Source organism: Carassius auratus, unplaced genomic scaffold (genome assembly GCF_003368295.1).
Source record: "Carassius auratus strain Wakin unplaced genomic scaffold, ASM336829v1 scaf_tig00017722, whole genome shotgun sequence".
NCBI lineage: Eukaryota > Metazoa > Chordata > Actinopteri > Cypriniformes > Cyprinidae > Carassius > Carassius auratus.
The window spans coordinates 43,146-64,059 of NW_020524809.1; the positions used below are offsets into that span (position 1 = coordinate 43,146).

Here is a 20,914-nt window from a genome sequence, read left to right on the forward strand (position 1 = left end):
ATTTTATGTATTATATACAGAAAAAAAGAAGATGTTTATTGTCGTTTTCCTTTGGTTTTCGGAATATTGAGTTTTTGCTTTCTTTGAATGACTGTTATGTCGAAATGAGTGACAGTTCGGAGAAATTAACATCCACAAACGAATATAAAACTGGAAAGTGCACTACATAACAACCTACAGAAGTGACGCAGTGTAAAATAAAATATCTCAGTTAACTTGTAAAGATGCTTTTCACAACATTTTTGCTTTTTAAATGTTTTGTTTCCGCAACTGGTAACTGTAAAATCAGCAGTTTTGATTAATGTTGTGTGTTCAGATTAAGTCCAGCATGAAGCAACACAACTTTCATCAAGTTGTGGATGGCGTTCAAACACCCGATGGACATCCATTGAAAGGATTTACAGATGATCTGCAGTTCTCCTGTCTATGTGTGGACATGGAAGACTTCAGATGCTTCACAAAACACAAGTATGGTCGTGTAACTTCCCCATTTCAGCATGTAGATTAACCACAAGTTGTTCTGTTCAGTAAAAGATGCATCGCTTTCTTTTCTCAGAAAGAAAAGCATCAGAAGAGTATAATTGGATGTGTTCAAGACCTCAGGGAAAGGTGAATGAAAATATGGTTTAAGCATATTTTAATGCATTCTTTGAGATTGAAAACTTTATTTTGGCTATATTATAAAAAAAAAAACAGGATTTGAAAAGTATAGGGAAAAAAACTACGCAGGTATGCAAAATGCTAATGCTTAGCAAGCATGCAATCGTGTTGTACACACTAAACATGCTTTTGTGCCTTTTCACTTTATTCTTCTCGTACATTAACAGGATATAAATATAATATAAATGCAATAATTCACACAGTTATTAGAATACCCACTAGCGCCCCTTGTGGCAACACTTAGATTGGAATTCAAGAATGCGTTTGCGTTAATATATACTTGCGTCCAAGTTTCTTTCAGGCTTGTTTCTGGGCATTCATTTTATTATAAAGTTCAATATCACATACTACAGTATGGCATCTGTGTGGATTTGCTTTATTAGGTGGTGTTAAAAGCGATATGGCACCGCATTGACCTTCGCGTTAAAAGTTGTCATTCTAGCCATCTAAATGGCTTCTCCTTGTGGCTCATAGATGTATTTACACTGCTGGTATGCCTGTGGTGTTCGATACTCCACAGAAGGAAGTCCAGGGCATTAAGACTGAGATATCTGCCTGCACTTTCATCATTTATTCATAACGTACATTCATGTATGAGTAACATACTTCCTCATTCAGGCCATGCAGAAAGCTTTCTTCCTCATTTCTTTCAGTCAGGAACTGTCTCTTGCATTCTGTCTCGTGTTATACATGTGAATGCGGGGAATATGTAATTATTATACTTATCGGAAGCCTCATGACCATCATTCTGATTAACAGAATTGGGTTGAATTTAGGTAAAAGATTAAAGATACAATATACAAATACAATAACAACAAAAACATATAAATGTTTGTTTATAGTTCTGGAAAATCACTAAAATGACAAAAAAATTGCTCTAGAAAAAGTGTTTTCAGTTTTTAAAATAACTTTAAATATTCATGTGGTAAAGTAACATGGTATCCTCATTTTTGTAAGCAAACCTATTTTTTGAATGAACCATTTGTTTACTTTCATGAACTTTCAGCTGGATTCTGGATTGTATATTAACATAATACTTTCACAGTTTATGCTATAAAAATTCAGATTAGAAATGTCAATTTTTAGACTTTAATAGGAGTTTAAAAAAAAAAAGTTTGTCTATGGTAGCCTGTTTACTTTTTTTTTTTTTTTTTTTTGTGGCAGAATACAAATTGCGAGATCTAAACTGAAAATTGTAACTAAGCATTTTGAGAAAAAAAATAAAAAAACTGAACTGTGAAATAAAAAGTCGCAATTCATTTTTCTTTATTATTTTGCTTATTGCATGGTCGAAATGTAAGTGACTCCAATACCAGTAAAGTCTTACTTGTCTTACCAGTAAAGGAACACCCACTGGAGCCCTGTGAGGGACATTTTATTGTGGATGCACGCACTTTATTTCACGTCTTCTGAACTGTTGACAACCAACAACCGTTTAATCCCACTGAAAGGCTTGGTGGGGCCAGAACAATTTTTAGCACATTTATCTTGTATGAAATGCATTTTATTAAATATGGTTTCCAAAACACTGCCCAACAATAGCACCGAACCTGTAGCTGACAGCACAGGTTAATCGACACACTCAACTAGACACAACATTTATGCACATGATCTTGTCTCCATTAGTAGCCTATTGTGAGAACAAAAGTCTTGTAAGCTCAAAAATACCTTTGTATGCAGTGTAAAACCGCATGCAAGTTTGCACAATGGGATAAGTTAAAATAGACTGCAAAAACGTCAAACTCTAATTTTCTATTGCAGGACTGAAGTACAGCTCCATAGTGTAATTGTTGTTCTAGTCCCCTATTTTACAAACCCACGGACTAAATGAACTGATTCTGACACAAAGTTCAGACTTCATAAGTCTTTATTTGGAAATGCCTGGTTCTTCTCACACAATGGGATAAAGACCATAGCTGGCGATCCCGCAAGTGTTTTTACCATTGCGGATCATTCGCATGTAGCCTCCTTCCCCCCATCCTGTTCCCCAACTGAGAAAAGAAAGGAAAAGACAAGATCAGACACCTAGATTGCAACTACCATTCTTTCTTTCTTTTTTTTTGTGGGGGGATCAGCTTCACCATCTGATCCCGTAATGGTACCCCAACGATGCAATCATTTTTTTAAGGGTAATGAAAAGTGCACATTAAAACGGGAGCATTGTAGTTCATTGTGTTGTATTCAGTATTTGTGGGGTGTTAATGTACTCATAAACCAAAATGATGGGCGTTCTCTTACCTGTTTTTGATTATCCAGTAATCTTTGCCATTCTCTGAGCCAAAACCAACCACAAGCACAGCATGGTTGAGGTTGTTAGGGTTGCATCTAGATTCCTTGTAGATTCCTAAAATATATTGCCGATTAATGTTTGTGTGTATACACACACATATATCAATCATAATGTAATATTATTCATAATATGAAAATATTTACTTATATATATATATATAATCAATAGTAGTGAAATCTTACCTGAACTGTAGAAGAGGAAACTTATGTGATCTGCATCTATGGCGACAGTGATAGGACCGATGGTTGCCACAGCATCAGCCAGAGCCTGTTCATCTCCAGCCGGGATGAACCTGTAATCACTGATTCTGGCGGCAACTAAACTTCTGTCATAGTAACAGGGCTGAGAATCCTGAAAAAACACAGAACCGAAAAAAGCACATGCAGATTGGCCGAGTCACGAGAAGAAGAAAAAGTCAAAAAACCAAGACCACTCACCACTGACGTGTAAGGGTAAGTGTCAGAGCTCTCCAACCCTTTATGGATCACATAATCATAGGCATTGGCCATCCAGGCACCACTGCAGCCATATGTGCCGTAAGACCTGGAACAGTCCACCAGCTGCTGCTCGCTGAGGGACACCAACCGTCCTGTCTTCTTGAACACTTGTCCTTCGATGGCTCCTGTAGTGCTAAAGGCCCAGCAAGACCCACAGTATCCCTGAGAAGACATGACGAATCAGTTATTTTAGAATCTAACATGCAGTATAATCATTTCAGCAGAACATGTATGACACTTGGGAATAAGAATAAGCATATCAATTTAAAAACAATAGAGAAACCCACCTGATCTTTGACTTCAGTCACATATCCTCGTGCTCGATAGTCCACATTGGTCAATCCCAGACTGTTAGCATTGACACGGAGCGTTTGTGCGGAGACAGTCTTTCCTCCCCTGTTTATCGGGCCAGAAATTTTGGCGCCCAGCAAGCGTTTATACTCCATCTTGGTCTGAAGATGACAGACATTAGAAAAAACATAATCTTAGACCAGAAATGGTTTCAGTTTGTTTTTTTTGTGGGACCAATTAACCATTAACAAAGCTAATACAAAAGTTTCTCATTGTTTATAATTTCAACAGTAATTTTTTTATAACTTTCCTTACAAGATCACCATATTTGTTCATTGCCATGCTAAATGTCGACAATCCGGAGCGGAAATCGTCGTTGTTTTTCTCAATCATTCGCATGTTGGTCTCCCAGATGATTTGTCTCTGAAGTTCGTCAGTCTGCAGATATAAAGTCAAACTTTATGAGAAATACTAACAACAATACAAGACATAACATACCGACAGTTTAACAATATCATCTTAACAACCACAAACTGATTAAAACTACTAAATTGTCTCAAGAGCACAACAGTGGTTCAAACCTTTCATTTATATGAGTTTTTAAAGGAACAGTTCACCCCAAAATTTTTATTCTGGTTATTTTACTCTCTTTTTTACCTAATGTACTGTAAGGCCCTGATCAGACAGAATGTGTTTTGACTTTTTTTTAATTTAGAAAATAGCAGTGCATTGCTTTTTTTTTATGTTACTAGGACACCACAGAATCAGCTGTCCTGTTAGTCTAATCAAGAATAGATAATAAAATCTTCGGTTTGCTTTAAAGTAAACTGTCATATTAGCAGCTCTAGGTAACCCGCGACAGCCACCAAGAGTTTCTCCTCCATCATTGCAGTCTCCGGACATTCATGCAACTGTAATTTTCTGTCTCCACAATGTCTCTTGCACAATGGAATAAAGGCGAATAATGTCGGACTCTTTTTTGCGCTCAGAGCACTCCTGCAAAAACAAAAGACGCAGCAGGTACTGTAGCTAAAACGTGAGGTTCCCGTGGTGCATAAACAGCGCACAAAACGCTCACTACCGAAAGAAAACAATTTAAAAAAGGCACCTTTCACCAAAAAACAAACAAACAAACAAAAAACACGTTATATCTGATCAGGGCATAAAAAGTGTTTTCTTTCATGCTAAATAAAACTTATAAAACTTATAAAAGATAATTTGAGTTTTTTTTTTTTTTATGTGTCTTCGTAATGTTTCCTGTTGCGTTCCACTTAAATAATGAACAATTTTTCATTTTGGGGTGTACTGTCCCTTTAAGACACACCCAGATTGAAATCGACCTCATCATTGTAGGATATTTGATGGAGATTTTTCCACATGCCCCACTCTGAAGCAGCTTCCTCTTCTGAATCTGCTGCCACCTGCAGAGGTCCCCACATCAGGAGAGCAAACACCGCCGCTCTGCCTAACATCGCCACCCAGTGTGCTTGATACGTCCCTATACAAAACACAGTAAATAAAGAAAGCGAGCACAATTTAGTTTACTAAATATTTAAATTACAGGTCTTCAACACTGTTAGGTGTGCTGAAGCCGGCTGGAAATTTTGCAGCACAGTTGGTTCCCCATGAGCAGGGTTGAAGACCTATGATATAAATAAATGAATTTGCTTATAATATTTAAAGAAAGTGCAAAACAAAAAAATGGTTATTTGCTATGTTTATATAATGTTTTATTTGCTATGCTTTTTTTTTTTTAGTTCTTATTCTGAGACTGATTCACTTTAACAAAAATAAATAAGTAAACAAATGAATAAATACAAATACTGAGCACTAAATAAATAAATATAGTGTTTTGGTTGAGCAATTCAGTTTAAATAAATGTTTTGATGACCTGAAAGTTTTGTTTTAGTTTTTCATTTCATCACTGATTTGTTTTTACAAACAAACCAATGAATTTAGGTTATTTTCGTTTCAGCGATTTAACTGAAGCAAATATTTTAACAAAATATTTCTAATAAATATTAAAACAAATTAACTTGTTAACGCTATTTATTTACACCAGGTCCAAAACAAGTGTGTGGTTCCTTCCAGACTTACCCGACATGATGCTGCACAGACTCTGCAGGAAGTGTGTGTCTGAGCGTTTGGAGCGCCGTGCGGATGAAACTGAAGCATGTCTTCTGCGTTATATACCATCATTCTGAAGGTGTGTCCATACTGTTAGGACTTGCTATACGTACTATGTCATCCTGCAAGAGGAAACCACTTATTAACAAGACTTAAAACATTTACCCTTAACCAATAACTTCATCAAAAACACTGATGCACCTGCACACGAAGCTTTCCGAAATGCTGTCTTAAGAAATCAAATGTGATGGTTCATATGACATCTTTTGGTTTGTTATTGAATATTTAAATGAGGACTGAGTCAGCAGTGTTTTGAATGCCTGACGTGTTTTGTCTGACTTGATTCTTGTTTGGAATATAATGAATGTACTACTACTGACATTATATCCACAAAGTATAGTCCAACAGCAGCGAGGGCCTTTATTACGAGGGGGGTGACTGCTGAGTCATCTGTCTTTCTCAGTCAACAGTGTGTTCTTCGGTGCTGTCATAATGCTGTCATAATTTACCCCGGTTATTACGCTTCATCCCATGATTGTGTCTGCAGCTCATATTTTGAGGATTTCGATTATGCACAGTCTGGTACAGGTAAACAGCATTGCAATTTGCCTTATAAAATTACTTTAGCTTTTTTTGTACTACAGACTTTAGTTTTATATAGATTGTTTTTATATTATGCATTTCACACTTTAGCCTCCAGTTTATGTTTATGTTTATATTTATATTTTATTTTATTTTATACCATAGCCTATATTTGTAAACTATAGTGAATGGCCTCTTGGTTTTCCTTACAAAATTACTCGGTGATATGAAATAAAAAATTATAAATATTAAAACATTTTCTTTACTACAGCCTATTTTTTATATATATATATATATATTTACACTATAGACTTTTTTTTTTAATTCTATTCTATTTTTTTCTTGTGTGTGTTTCACAGCTAATACATCACCACTGTTTATAAACTTATTAATTTTTGTTACATATGTCTAATTGTTTGAGAGGTGCTTCCCCCAAATTTAGAAAAATTAGCACATTTGCACATGTATATTCTATATTATGAATCTATCAAAAACTAAAGGGTATACATACCCTTTACATACATAATACACAACTTTAAAAGAGAAAACGGAAGAATTAGAAAGAATCAATAAATTATGAATAATTTACTGCCAATTTATAATTAATATGTGATTCTGTAATCCTTTTTAAAAATTAACTAATCTGATAATGAGCATTTTAAAATGTTATATAGGCCAATCCAGTTTAAATTTTCGTTAACTAATCAGTCAGATCGGTTTTGTGAACTGTTTAACTGATTCATTGGATAGATTCGATTCATAAGAACCGTTCGTTCACGAACCGAACACACCTACCGTGTGTGTGTGTGTGTGAGAGAGAGAGAGAGATAGAGAGAGAGAGAGAGGAGGAGGATTCAAGGGAATTTGCAGCTGATGCAGAAGCTGCTCGCTCGTGTTGTTGCTGGCTCGGTTCCGTGAAACACTGCGGTAAATAGCGCCGTATATCCGTCCAGTCAGCTCTTCAGCGGGATGAATGCGCGCCGCGGACGGACGGACGTTATAAAGAGCACAGCGCGTAACGTTACCAGCGAGATGAAGCACGAATGAGATTCTTAGCATGTCTTTCAAGGTAAAGATGATCACTGGTTTTGGTAAAACGTTAATTGTACAGTTTAAATATGCCTTAAGACGAACACGAATAAGCGTTTAACCGACTAACGGTTTATGAGAGTTTTTCTCTCAGTCACGGGCGTCTGTTTGGCCTGATGACGAGTGACTGCCCACCCCACCCTTCCAAAAATCACCATGGTAACCGGAGTTTACGCTAAAATATCCTATAATAATCATATTACATTTGTGTGTGTGTATGTTTCTTTTTGACTGTTTTATATTTAATTTGAAATGAATGCTGTTTTATATAGGCCTATTTTATTTTATTATATCAATATAATAGCCTATTTTCTTGTCTGTAGACTGTTTTTCTATGGTGAATTGCCTTATGATTTGTCTATATATATATATATATATATATAATTTATTAATTTAATTTAATTTAATATTAATTTATTTTCTTATTTTTTTACTGTTATTTTGTTTAACATTACCAAAGTCCCTTTAAAATTTTTATTATTAAGGTATTCTATAGTCTTTGACATTACACATCTTACACTTTAATGTACATTATTATTAAAATGTATTTTTAAATTAATGTTATTTTATATATATTACACTTTTATACTACAGTCCAAAAAAAATATATATAGGAAAGGTAATTCATAAGGAATTAAGAAAAAATATATATATGTATGTACAACTGTCATTGTTTAATAGTCAGACCCTGTTGTAATAATTTTCAAAATCTTTAATACAAAACATAATTTTAGGCATTTTTATAGATAAAAAAATTATTAATAAAATTTACATTTATGTTAATATATTTTAATACATTGGTATATTTTATTTTTAATGTAGTTTTTATTTTTTTTTACATTTAAAATGGGTGTTGTAGAATTAATTTATAATGAACCCCAATGATAATTTATTAATTGTGACCCTGTTGATGAATAATATTTACGCTGATATCGATTCAGCAGTCTTGTGGAAATATGGTAATATGAACTGCATGTTAATTAATGTCCGCGAGGTAGTAGTGTGATAGAAATGATGATGGTCTGTGCTCGTGTGTTTTGTTTATGTGTCTGACAGAAGGAGACACCGCTTGCCAACGCTGTGTTTTGGGCAGCGAGGAAAGGAAACTTGGCCTTGCTTCAGCTGTTGTTGAACAGCGGCCGAGTGGATGTCGACTGTAAAGATGGAGTATGAGCTGCTTCTTTCCTGCATGCTTCACTGTTCGAGTGATTGTATGGCATGTAACAATGCATTCTGTGTGTTTCCTCAGTATGGCACTACAGCATTGATGGTGGCTTCATACAGCGGTCATTATGACAGTGTCCGGGAGCTCATCATGCAAGGTGCAGATATTAATCTGCAAAGAGAGGTACACATGCTCTTGTGTCTGGATCATGCTTATATTGCTAGTTTGATGAGATCGTTTTTTAATTGCAGTTGAATTTATTACATTTGTTTTGATTGTGTTTAATTAGATTTTGTTATTATTATTGAATTTTATTTTTATGTAATGTCATTTTAATCTAATATATTTCTTTATTTTATTAACTTTATTATTTATTAATTCATTCTTTTTTGTTTAATTCAATTAGATTTTTATGAAATTTATAATAAAATATAATTATTAAATTTCGTATTTATACATTTATATATATGTATTATGTAAATGATTATAAAATATATTATTTATTATATTTAATTTGGATATTTTTATTCAAGCATTCATATTATATTTATGCATTTATTTTAAATATATATTTTTTTTCATTTATTTGTTTATATTTAATGTAAAATGTTTTTAATCTAATCTAATTAATTATTTTATTTTATTTTATTGTATAATCTAATTAGATGGTTCTTTTTTTTATTATTATTTTTTTTAATGTATGTTATTTAATCTATATATTTATTTATTTTATTAACTTTTTTATTTATTGATTCCTTCATTTTATAATCTTTCTTTAATTCAATTAGATTTGTATGATATTTATAATAAAATATATTTATTTTAAATGTTGTATTTATACATTTATGTATTATTTTGAAATGATTATAAAATATATTATTTATTATATTTAATTTGGTTATTTATATTTAAGCATTCATACTACATTTATGCATTTATTTTGAATAAGTTTTCATTTATTTGTTTTATTTAATGTAAAATGTCTTTAATCTAATTAAATGATTTTATTTTATTTATTATTGTATAATTTAATTATATATATATATTTATTTATTTATTTTCATTTAAGGTAACGTTATTTTAATCAAATGTAAATTCATTCGACATTTATTTATTTGTTAGTTTATTTTGTTCTATTATTTATTTTACTGTATTATTTGATTTATTATTATTTTTAATTTAATGCATTATTTTAATCTGATGTTATATCTATATCTATCTGTCTGTTTGTTTTGTATATTATTTTATCTCACTAGCATTTCTGCTGAAATCAGCCAGGCAATAAGCAGCAGTGAAAGCTATTTCTGTCTGAGCTAAATATATAGCTAGAGTGACAGGTTGTTAATAGTGCAGTAGTAGGTGCTAATATTACTCCTCATATGGCTGTGTAAGAGCTGAAGTGTGTTTGTGTTCATAAATGTGCTGATGATGATGTCACTCTTCCTCCAGACTGGTTCCACCGCGCTCTTCTTCGCTTCGCAGCAGGGCCATAATGAAATAGTCAAGCTCCTGTTTGAATTTGGAGCATCCACAGAGTTTCGGACAAAGGTGCGGCATGTTTTATTGAAGAATGCTGTGAATAACTGTGATGATTGAGAACTGACTGGTCTGTGTTCTCCAGGACGGGGGCACGGCGCTCTCCGCGGCCTGTCAGTATGGTCACTCCAAAGTGGTGGAGACCCTCCTGAAGAACGGCGCCAGTGTCCACGACCAGCTCAATGTTAGTCAACACCTGAGGCCAGGCCGCTGCTCTCTCTCTCTCTCTCTGAAAGCCTGATGCATGCTTGTGCCAGATCCTCTAAGGTTTCTGCTGATTCAGTGTTTAGACTCTGAGACACAGTTTAAAATAAAACATATCCTTGGGAGACACCAAACATTTTCAAAGAATCTGATGGAAATATTATTTGAAGAATTTGCCAATAATGTCATTGAATTTATTTTTTATTTAATGTTATTTTAGTCTAATGTTACATTTATTTATTTTGAATTTAATTTTGATTGAATATTATGTTACTGTAATCTAATCTAATATTTATTTGTGTGTTTATTAATGTTTTATTATTTTCACTGTTATTTTTAACGTAATGTTTAATTTTGCTTATAATCTTTAAATCTAATCTAATATTTATTTAAATGTATCATTTTTCCATTCATTTTATTTTTTATTCGATTTTCTTCTATTAATTATATTTATTAATATATTTTTTTAATGTAATGTTAATTTAATCTCATGTTATTTTTAAGTGTATTTATTTTTTTAATTAATTTTTTTTACATTTATTCATTTATTTTATTTTTTATATAATGTAATATTATTTCAGTGTAAAGTAATATTTATTTTTTTTGTTTGTATTTTATTTTGTCTGATTTGTATTTTATTTAATTCGGTTTTTATTATATTTATCAATTGTTTAGAATTATAAATTACATAAATTTTACATTTATTTTAATTTAATCAAATTGAAAAATTTGATATAATTGTATTTTATGTATGAAAGCTCACATTCTTTTATTCTCTAAATAGCATTTTCATCTGTCCTTTGATCATCTCCTCTTTTTCAGGACGGTGCAACAGCCTTATTTTTGGCATCCCAAGAGGGTCATGTGACCGTAATCCGGCAGCTTTTGTCATCCGGGGCTAAAGTCAACCAACCCCGAGAGGTCTGCTCTATAATCGTGGCTTATGCCTTGTGGTTTGGTTTTGGTTTGCTAGCATGTATATTTGTTCTTCATGTTGATTGTGTTTTCTGTTTTTGGGTGGGGTAAGGATGGCACAGCTCCGCTCTGGATGGCGGCCCAGATGGGACATAGTGAGGTGGTGAAAGTTCTGCTGCTACGAGGAGCAGACCGTGATGCAGATAGAAAAGTACGCTTAAGAAATTTAAGTTGTTTTTTTTCTAAAAGGTTCCTATTTCTGCCAAGATATTTTATTTTACTTTATTTCATTTTATTATCACTTCAGCCAGGTAGAAAAGAAGCTTATTAGAAATGCATGAAGTGTTTGCCAGTGCCTCATTTATTGTGTGATCTGGGTGCGTGAGTCTCTCATGTTTCTGGCTGAAGGACGGCTCCACGGCTCTGTTCAAGGCGGCACATAAAGGCCACTGTAACGTCATCGAGGAGCTCCTGAAGTTCTCCCCTTCACTCTGCCTTCTCAAGGTATGACAGCATCGTCTGATGTCCAAACAGTCCAACAAGTGGTTTGATTGTGATGGTGTGTGTTTTGCCATGCAATCTAGAATGGTTCCACAGCTCTTCATGCCGCTGTCATGGGTGGGGATCCAAAAACAGTTGAGCTTTTGCTGAAGGCGAATGCTGATCCAGCTCTAGCCAACAAGGTAAATTTGAGACATGGATTATAACATACCAATCCACACCACTCAAATATAGATCTTTTATTTAATTGTATTTTTTAATAATATATAATAATATACACTATAATATAATAATATACACAATTATTAAATTATTATTTCATTTATTTATTTATATATATATATATATATATATATATATATATATATATATATATATATTTTTTTTTTTTTTTTAATTATTATTATTATTATTTATTTTTTTCTTATTTGTGTAATTTATTTTATTATCCACAATATTTTCTCCATATGAAATAATGATATATAAATTATTATAATTTATTATTATGTTTTATATTTAATTAATTGTTTTATTTTTGCATTATTAGTAGCATTACTAGTATTAGTAGTATTAAATTGTTTAAATATTATTCAATATACATTAATATAAATTGTATGTGTGTGTGTGTGTGTATATATATATATATATATATATATATATATATATATATATATATATTAGTGCTGTCAATCGATTAAAAAAAATTAACTAATTAATCGCACAATTTTTTTAAATTAATCGCGATTAATCGCGATTAATCGCAATTAAAAGACTGAAACTTTTTGGATATGTAAATGTAAAATGTAAATAATTAATGTAAACTCAAGACAAAGAAACTATTTAAATTCAAAATATGATTGTTTATTGGAATTTTTGTTTAACTTGTAACACAGATTTTCTCATGTAAACAACATACCTGCAATAAACCATCAATATCCTCCAAATTAACTGTTGGCTTGAAAGCCATATTTATTACAGAAATAAAAACACAGGCATGTAAGTACCATTTGAATTTCAAAACAATCAATGCCAATAAAAAACAAAAATGATTTCCATGTTGAATTCTAAGTGGACTGCAAAAAAAATTCCAAAGTATAGTCATTGCCAGTGCTTTAAGTGGGCAGGTATGCACCGGTACTCAGTACCGCCACTTTCAAATATAGCTCTTGAGCGTACCGCCACCTCTCCGTGCGCCCAGAACGTGCTTGTAGCGTACCGGTACGCTCATTTGGACATCTGTTTTAATAGAGGTTTTAATCTTTTACCTGCACTGCCGATTTTCAGAGCGCCCTTCACAATGCAAGCTTCCTAATTCATCCCACCCAGAGCAGAAACTACATTACCCATTCACCCTTAAGTTATACAAGTGAATAGCGCATGTGTCGCTTTTCCCACTGTTAAGTGTCAACAACTCAACGTGGCCGGAGAAGGTGTGTGAAACTCGTTGTGAGTTATACTAAAGCAAAATCTTGAGTATTTATTGTCTGATAAACATTAAAAACTGTCTGCGGAGGTTGAGTCGTCCTGCAGCCCCCGCTGGCTGTTCATTGGCTGCAGCATCTTTTTTGTTCTAAAAAAATACCGTAGACTGCAAGGCACAAATTTAGATATTCATTTATCTAATTAATCCATAGCCTATGCACAAAGACAATATGATCTTTTGTCCCCTTTTTGTTTTAAAGCTTGATGAAGAGAGAGAGCGCAAGTTGCTGCAGCTGCGAGGAGGACAGTGATGCACGCGTACAGGAGTGATTGACAGTTCGCGGCACTGTGCACAAAAAATACTCCGCTACACAATTATTTCGTTATTTCGTTTAAGCTTATTAACGTTAGCGTTTCAGAAAGATCTGATTTACGCACTGTTACAGTCATTGTTTTTTTTTTTTTTTTTTAAACAATGACATTTGAGTTCATGATTTTAATGTTGCTGTTTCTTGTGGCAGACTGAATGAAGAGTAATGTTTCTTGTGGCAGACTGAAGAGTAATCCGGCAGAGTTTATACTGAAACTTTCCGTCTAAAAGTCCTTCCTTGGTCTTATCCATATTTCTTTGCACGTTGAACACACAAGGCCACAACTGGAAATAAAAAAAAACTGCAACCGCGTTAATTGCGTTATTTTTTTTTAACGCGTTAAATATTTCAAATTAATCGAATGCGTTAACGCGCTAATTTTGACAGCACTAATATATATATATATATATATATATATATATATATATATATATATATTTGCACTAATATTAATTTACATGGACAACTTGCAAAAATATTTATTTATTAAATTTTTATTTAAATTATTTTATGTGTGCGTGTATAAATATATATTAAACACACAATATTTGTGGAATTTGTCCATGCAATTACCATAGGAAAGATCCTTTTATTATAGGTATATACAATTTAAATGTTTTGTCTAAAATTTGTAGTTTACATGTTGACCAAAAAATAGTTGCTTGATGTCCCTCTCAGTGTTTTATTGTTCATATCTAGCTCTGCCATCTACTGGTCATGTGAGCGTTTCTGTATACTGAATGTATTGCAGACAAATAGCTCAAAATATGATAAATGCTCTATCTAATCGAATCAAATCATAAAAGCACATGAGAATATGGTTTCATCTGACACTTTTGCAGAACAATGAACTGCCGGAGGATCTGACGAAGAACGAGCGCATCCTGCGAGTCCTGCGTCTGGCCGCGCTGAACGGAGAGAGTTGATATCTATTGGGTTCGCTCTTAGCTCTCTGCTGTCTTAGTTTTTAAGTTGTTGAAAAACAAATGCACTACATCCTCCTGAGAGAGGAGAAATCCTGTAACAGCTTTCCTGTCTCATACAGCCGATGTTATAATGGTGCTTGCTTGCAACAACACAAATGCACTGAAAAGCAGAATTGCATAATGTTGTAACATGATGTAATGTCATTAGCATAAGCATTTATTAAATTTGTATGTTTTGTAAGAAGCAGATTATGCATTTTGTTTAAACAAATTAAATGCTTAAAAATGAGTTTATAAAATTAATAAATTATTTTTATTTTATTTATATTATTTTAGTAGTGTCTTGTAGCCTGCAAATATATTTTAATTTTATAGCATGTTTTCATCAAAAGAGATGATGAATCAGTGTTTATGCCATACGACTACAACAACAAAGAAAGGAAAACTTCACAACCAAAAAAAAAAAAAAAACTCAATACTAATTCGATAAAACACTACTCTTGGCTCTAGTAGTTTTTCTTGCCATATTTATTTTCGTCTTAAATGTAATGTACACTTTATTTTCTTTAGAAAAGTTTCAATATTAGCATTTTGTTTGTGAATGAAGAGTGTTAAACTGTGTATATAAAACAATAAATGTGCACAAAAATGCTGCTTTTTAAATGTCTTTCATTTAATTAATGATTATGAAAATCATTAGATGATTTTTTAAAATTTGATTTGAATTTATTGCTTGAACAAAATTTTATTATACTAAAATTTATTTATTTATAAACAGTACCTCTTTGCTTTTTGATGTGTTTTTTTCTTGCCATATTTGTTTCTAACTGACATGCATTTTGGACTTTATATTTAATTTATAACATTTTATCTAGCATTTTGTCTGTGTATGAAGTGTGTTAAACGGTTTATTTTTCCAAATAATAAATGTAGTCGAAAATGCAGCTTTTTATGAGGGAGTTAAATATTTTTAAATATATTTATTAAAACGTGAATTCATATTTTATTGTATTCTGTATTTCATTATTATCACTTACAAATATTCCACTTTTATTTTTCTTTTATTTCATACATTACTGTCACCATATTTTACATTATTTGTTTCAGTAAACTCGAATTGCTTCAGTTAAAATTGCAGTGGGCGTGTCCTACGCGTGGTAAAGGTGTGGCTCATCGATCGTCACTCGTGACGTCACTGTAAACACTAAACGCGGAAGTGCAGGAGATACACAGATTTACCGACACACATCGAGATTCTGCTACGCATTCATTTAAAAAAAAATGTATACATTTGAATTGTTCCAGCAGTAACACATTATAAGTTCACCTTCAAAACACTGGTCAACAATGACGAATGTCAACTTACAGGTAAGAGACTTTACGAGGGTATGACTGCCATAAAAATTACCTTTTTATGTATTAAATGTAAAATGCGTATTATTTATGTTTTGCTGTACCTTTTCTGCTGTATTTAAACGTATGCTTTGACAACATACAGTTTAAAATGTACTTATATTGTTGTGGTTTTTAATATATGAATCGTATAACCGGTAAACATTCAAATGTTCGTAATATTTACGAGGCTTGTTACATTTTTTTGATACATACATAAATGTAAGAAAGTGCTTCTTAACTTATTTGGTACATTGTAAAGTTTTTTTTTTAACCCCTGTATGTATTCATCAGCCTGTCCTTAAACTGGTCTAACCAGTTATCCGTACATTACACCACACTATAACATAATCTTCTACAAAACAGACAGTCCTACACAGATTTAATTTGGATTTCAGGTTTGAAACATTTTAACCTGATCAAGTGATCTATATGGACAGACAGTATTACATTTGATTGTTTCATTTTTGTGTGCAGAATCATTTTATTTCCAATTATTTTTATTTATGTTATTCCCAAAATGTGAAATATTGTACAATATTAAATTAGACTTAGCAAGAAAAAAAAATGCTGTTTCTTTTCCCTTTTTAAATGTCTCTTCTTTACCTGTGCTCAATAGAAAGCCATTGATTTGGCAAGCAGAGCCTCTGAAGAGGACAAGGCCAAAAACTACGAGGAAGCCCTGCGCCTCTATCAGCATGCAATCCAGTATTTCCTTCATGTGGTGAAGTGTAAGAAGCCAAAAGCCACTGTTTATAAACCTCACTTACATTTTACGGCACTTTTAAATATATTTATATTTTATTTTTATGTTTATTATCTATAATTATAAATTATTAGTACATCAATATAAAATATTATTAATAGAATTTCATAAAACATATCTTGTTTTAATATTACAACATATTTTATATATATATATATATATATATATATATATATATATATATATATATATATATATATATATATATATAATTGTATTAATTAATTCATTGTATTATTTTGATATATGTATATATTTAATATAAAGGATTGTGCTTTATTCAATTTTTTTAACATGGATAAACAGATGGATTGTTATTATGTTTTTATGTATTGAATATTGAATATGTTTTTAAAAAATCCTGCCTATATATATATATATATATATATATATATATATATATATATATATATATATATAAACTAATAGTGGCACTTTTTAATGTTTTGTGGTGCAGATGATTATAATTTATTTTTATGGGAAAAATAATCCATGAACAAATAAAAGCACAATTTAATGTTTAGATATTTTTATGCTGCAGATAATTAGAGTTTATTTATAATACTATTTAAGTGTAAAATAATATTTAAATTATTTTTATTAGGTAGATTATTTAATAGGTTTACATTTTTATTTATATTTGTATACTACTGTCTTTCATGTCTTACATTTATTTAGTGCTTATTTAAAAAACGCAATTATTTGAGCAAAAACATCCATGACCTAATGATGGCATGTGTTGATTATTATTCTGATGCTTAATGGTGCAGATGAAGCTCAGGGGGAAAAGGCCAAGCAGAGCATCAGACTGAAGTGTGTCGACTATCTGGACCGAGCGGAACAGCTCAAGCAGTACCTGAAGAAGAAAGAGAGCGCGCCGCCCTCCAAACCTGTCAAAGTTCCCCAGTCTGATGAAAAAGGGTGAGAGGATCTACTTCCTACTCGATCGGCTAATCCACTTCCTGTTACACAGAGTAAATAAAATGTTACATTTCATCTTGTACAGGACTGATAGTGATGATGGCGATGCGGAGAAGAAGAAATTCCAAAATCAACTCCAAGGTACAACATTTTGGGTTAAAAACACACTTTTTTTTTAAGTATCTACAAAAGAAAAAAACATGGATTTGCATGCTTTCCAGGTGCTATTGTTATGGAAAAACCCAATATAAAGTGGGACGATGTTGCTGGTTTGGAAGGAGCCAAAGAGGCCCTTAAGGAAGCGGTCATCCTGCCAATTAAATTCCCTCATCTTTTCACCGGTATGATGGGTTTCATGAATTCAAATGCCTGAAAATGTTTTTCTGAAGTGTGCTGAAGCTCATTGTTATCGACAGGGAAACGCACTCCGTGGAGAGGGATTCTGCTCTTTGGTCCTCCAGGAACAGGAAAGTCCTACCTGGCTAAAGCAGTGGCTACCGAGGCCAACAACTCCACGTTCTTCTCCATCTCTTCTTCAGACCTGGTGTCCAAGTGGCTGGGAGAGAGCGAGAAGTAAGTGCTCTTCAAATGTAAAGAGGGAAATACATTTAGAAGTTTCAGATGTTTCATTGTTCTCAGCATGTTTTGTTGGAACTAATTCTGTTATTGTCTGTTAGGTTAGTGAAGAATCTGTTCAGTCTGGCTCGAGAGCACAAGCCTTCAATCATCTTCATTGACGAGATCGACTCCATGTGCGGCTCGAGAAGCGAGAACGAGAGCGAAGCGGCCCGCAGGATCAAGACAGAGTTTCTGGTTCAGATGCAAGGTAAACGCAAAGCTGGCGATAGCTTTATCGCAACAGCAAATTTCTTGTTTAGTCTGGGTCTCATTTGGCAGGGTTTTAATAGTTTTGAAAAAAAAGATTCTTACGTAGGTTCAATTTTCCATTTAGTTTTAATTGTTCAGAAATGTTAGATATTTTGTTTATATTGTTTATAAATTATTAATTTATTTGATATATAATATTATAATAATATGATCCATCCGTCTATCCTTTCTCCAAACCACTTATCCTCTATTGTGTTGCTGAAGCCTATATAATGTCAATAAATAAAATTCCGTCACATATATATATATATATATATATATATATTATAATATACGTAATTTGTTTTTTATTGACGTTTTTTCATTGCTTTTTTTTAAGACCAACATTTATTGTTATTCATGTTGTACAATTACTGTGAATGAAAAATGAATAATATTCTTTTACAGATTTTACAGAATATTTTAATAATTTATTTTGACTTATTTCGATTTTTTGGCAGTCAAAAAAAAAAAATCACATTTAAAATATTTGTTGAATTTTGATAATATTCATATTATCACATATTTATTTAAACATATTTTGAACATATTTAAATATATATATATATATATATATATATATATATATACACTACATTTTGTAAAAAAAAAAAATTGTTCATAGCATTTTTATGTTCATGAATTAAAATATTGATTATACCTTAATTTTCCCAATCTATATGCTATTCATAAATTTATAATAATTTCCAGATAATATTTATATTACTTTTGACACTACTTTCTACATAGATTTATGTAATATTATAATAATTTAATAATGTTATAAATAATATTATATTGAAGTCCTTTATTTTTATTTAATATTCTATTTACCATTAGTTTTCTTCACTGTTTTAAATATTTATAATATTATTGATTCTGAACGTAATTTTCTCATTCTCGCAGGCGTAGGAAGCGATAATGAAGGAATTCTGGTCCTTGGAGCGACAAACATCCCCTGGACACTGGATTCTGCCATCAGGAGAAGGTGCGTCATGCAAATCCAGAAAAATTCTCATGGCTTTAAATGTCTTTAAATGCATCGGTTTATTATTGTCTCATGGTTATAGGTTTGAAAAGCGCATCTACATCCCTCTTCCTGAGCAGCACGCTCGCTGCTCCATGTTCAAGCTGCATCTCGGCTCCACTCCCAATAGCCTCGATGAAGCTGACTTCATAACTCTCGGGAAGAAGACCGACGGCTACTCAGGTGCCGACATCAGCATCGTCGTTCGTGACGCCCTCATGCAGCCCATTCGCAAAGTTCAGTCCGCGACCCACTTCAAAAAGGTACAGAATTACATTTCTTTTTTTATTGCATGGTGGAAACAAGCTTCCATAGGTTTGTACACCTAGAGAAGCGTTTAAATCGTGCTCTCATGTCTGTTTTTCAGGTCAGGGGAAATGCATGGAACAACCAGGATGTTGTGGTTGATGACCTGTTAACGCCCTGCTCTCCAAACGACACAAGCGCGATCCAGATGACCTGGGTGGATGTAGCGAGCGATTAAACTCCTGGAGCCGATAGTCAGCTTGGTAAGTTGCAGCTAGTGCGGGAAACAAAAGCTGAAGTCGCCAGAGCTTGTTTTGACCTTCTGTCTGTGTCTCAGGAGGACATGTTGAAGTCACTCGAGAAAACCAAGCCCACCGTGAACGAGGAGGATCTGGTGAAGCTTCAGAAGTTCACTGAGGATTTTGGTCAAGAGGGATGAATTTTTGCCGGATTCATGTGGCATTTATTTATATTTTTTCATCAAGTTTACAAAGCTCCGTCTACATATTTTTGGTCAGTCTTTAATCCTGAGATTTTTTTGGGGGGTGTCACATTTTTGTGAGCCTTCATATTATCCTGAACACAACCAATCAGCACTAACAGCCATTTGAAAAATATTATAACAAAAAATCCTCTTATTTTTAAAAGGTTTATTGCAAATGGGTCATGATATTTTTACTTGGACTTTTTTTTTTTTTTTTTAGTATTTGTATTTATGTTGGTCACTTGTGCCTTAATGGCTGGTTACTTAGTGCCAAATAAGACTTAAAATCACTAGCATTAACCTTAACTCTCGAAATCAAAGACAACCAGTGAGCTGTGAAATATATGAAATATGTGAATACTTGTTTTGGGTATAAAGAGCTTTCTTTGTCATCTCTAAAGTGTTTATTTTGTTCTACTCTGTTTCTCTCCTGTAAATTAAATATATAAACTACCTCTAAATTGCGTGATTCTCCTTTTTGTTGCTTCATGTCTTGTATTGTACACATAAGGTTCTAGATAGAAAACGCAAACGGACAAACAAACACTAATGCAACGTTTTCAGTTTACACTTACCAAAACTGTGTCCACTGGTGTATTAAAACACTACGTTTTATTTATGTAATTTGCAGTGTT

The 20,914-nt window shown here is 32.5% G+C and overlaps 2 protein-coding genes, 1 long non-coding RNA gene and 1 pseudogene across 3 annotated transcripts; 3 read left to right on the forward strand and 1 right to left on the reverse strand.

Moving 5' to 3' along the window:
• Positions 1–322: 322 nt before the first annotated feature.
• Positions 323–5,888, forward strand: LOC113075840 (uncharacterized). The gene is made up of 3 exons (XR_003281043.1): positions 323–468; positions 557–609; positions 5,801–5,888. It is a non-coding gene; the product is annotated as an uncharacterized LOC113075840 (long non-coding RNA).
• Positions 2,520–5,916, reverse strand: LOC113075839 (cathepsin L1-like). The gene is made up of 8 exons (XM_026248500.1): positions 5,836–5,916; positions 5,079–5,236; positions 4,054–4,176; positions 3,735–3,899; positions 3,388–3,609; positions 3,133–3,301; positions 2,899–3,004; positions 2,520–2,651 (listed from the first exon to the last, which is right to left on the reverse strand). The coding sequence occupies exons 1-8, from the start codon at positions 5,840–5,842 to the stop codon at positions 2,552–2,554; spliced, it is 1,050 nt and encodes a 349-aa protein (XP_026104285.1). The 5' UTR covers positions 5,843–5,916; the 3' UTR covers positions 2,520–2,551.
• A 1,275-nt stretch (positions 5,917–7,191) lies between these two features.
• On the forward strand, positions 7,192–15,227 carry LOC113075841 (ankyrin repeat domain-containing protein 29). The gene is made up of 10 exons (XM_026248501.1): positions 7,192–7,516; positions 8,593–8,703; positions 8,786–8,884; positions 10,151–10,249; positions 10,323–10,421; positions 11,264–11,362; positions 11,469–11,567; positions 11,765–11,860; positions 11,941–12,039; positions 14,493–15,227. The coding sequence occupies exons 1-10, from the start codon at positions 7,505–7,507 to the stop codon at positions 14,574–14,576; spliced, it is 897 nt and encodes a 298-aa protein (XP_026104286.1). The 5' UTR covers positions 7,192–7,504; the 3' UTR covers positions 14,577–15,227.
• Positions 15,228–15,779: 552 nt separating this feature from the next.
• On the forward strand, positions 15,780–20,740 carry LOC113075842 (vacuolar protein sorting-associated protein 4B-like; annotated as a pseudogene).
• The last annotated feature ends 174 nt before the right edge of the window (positions 20,741–20,914 follow it).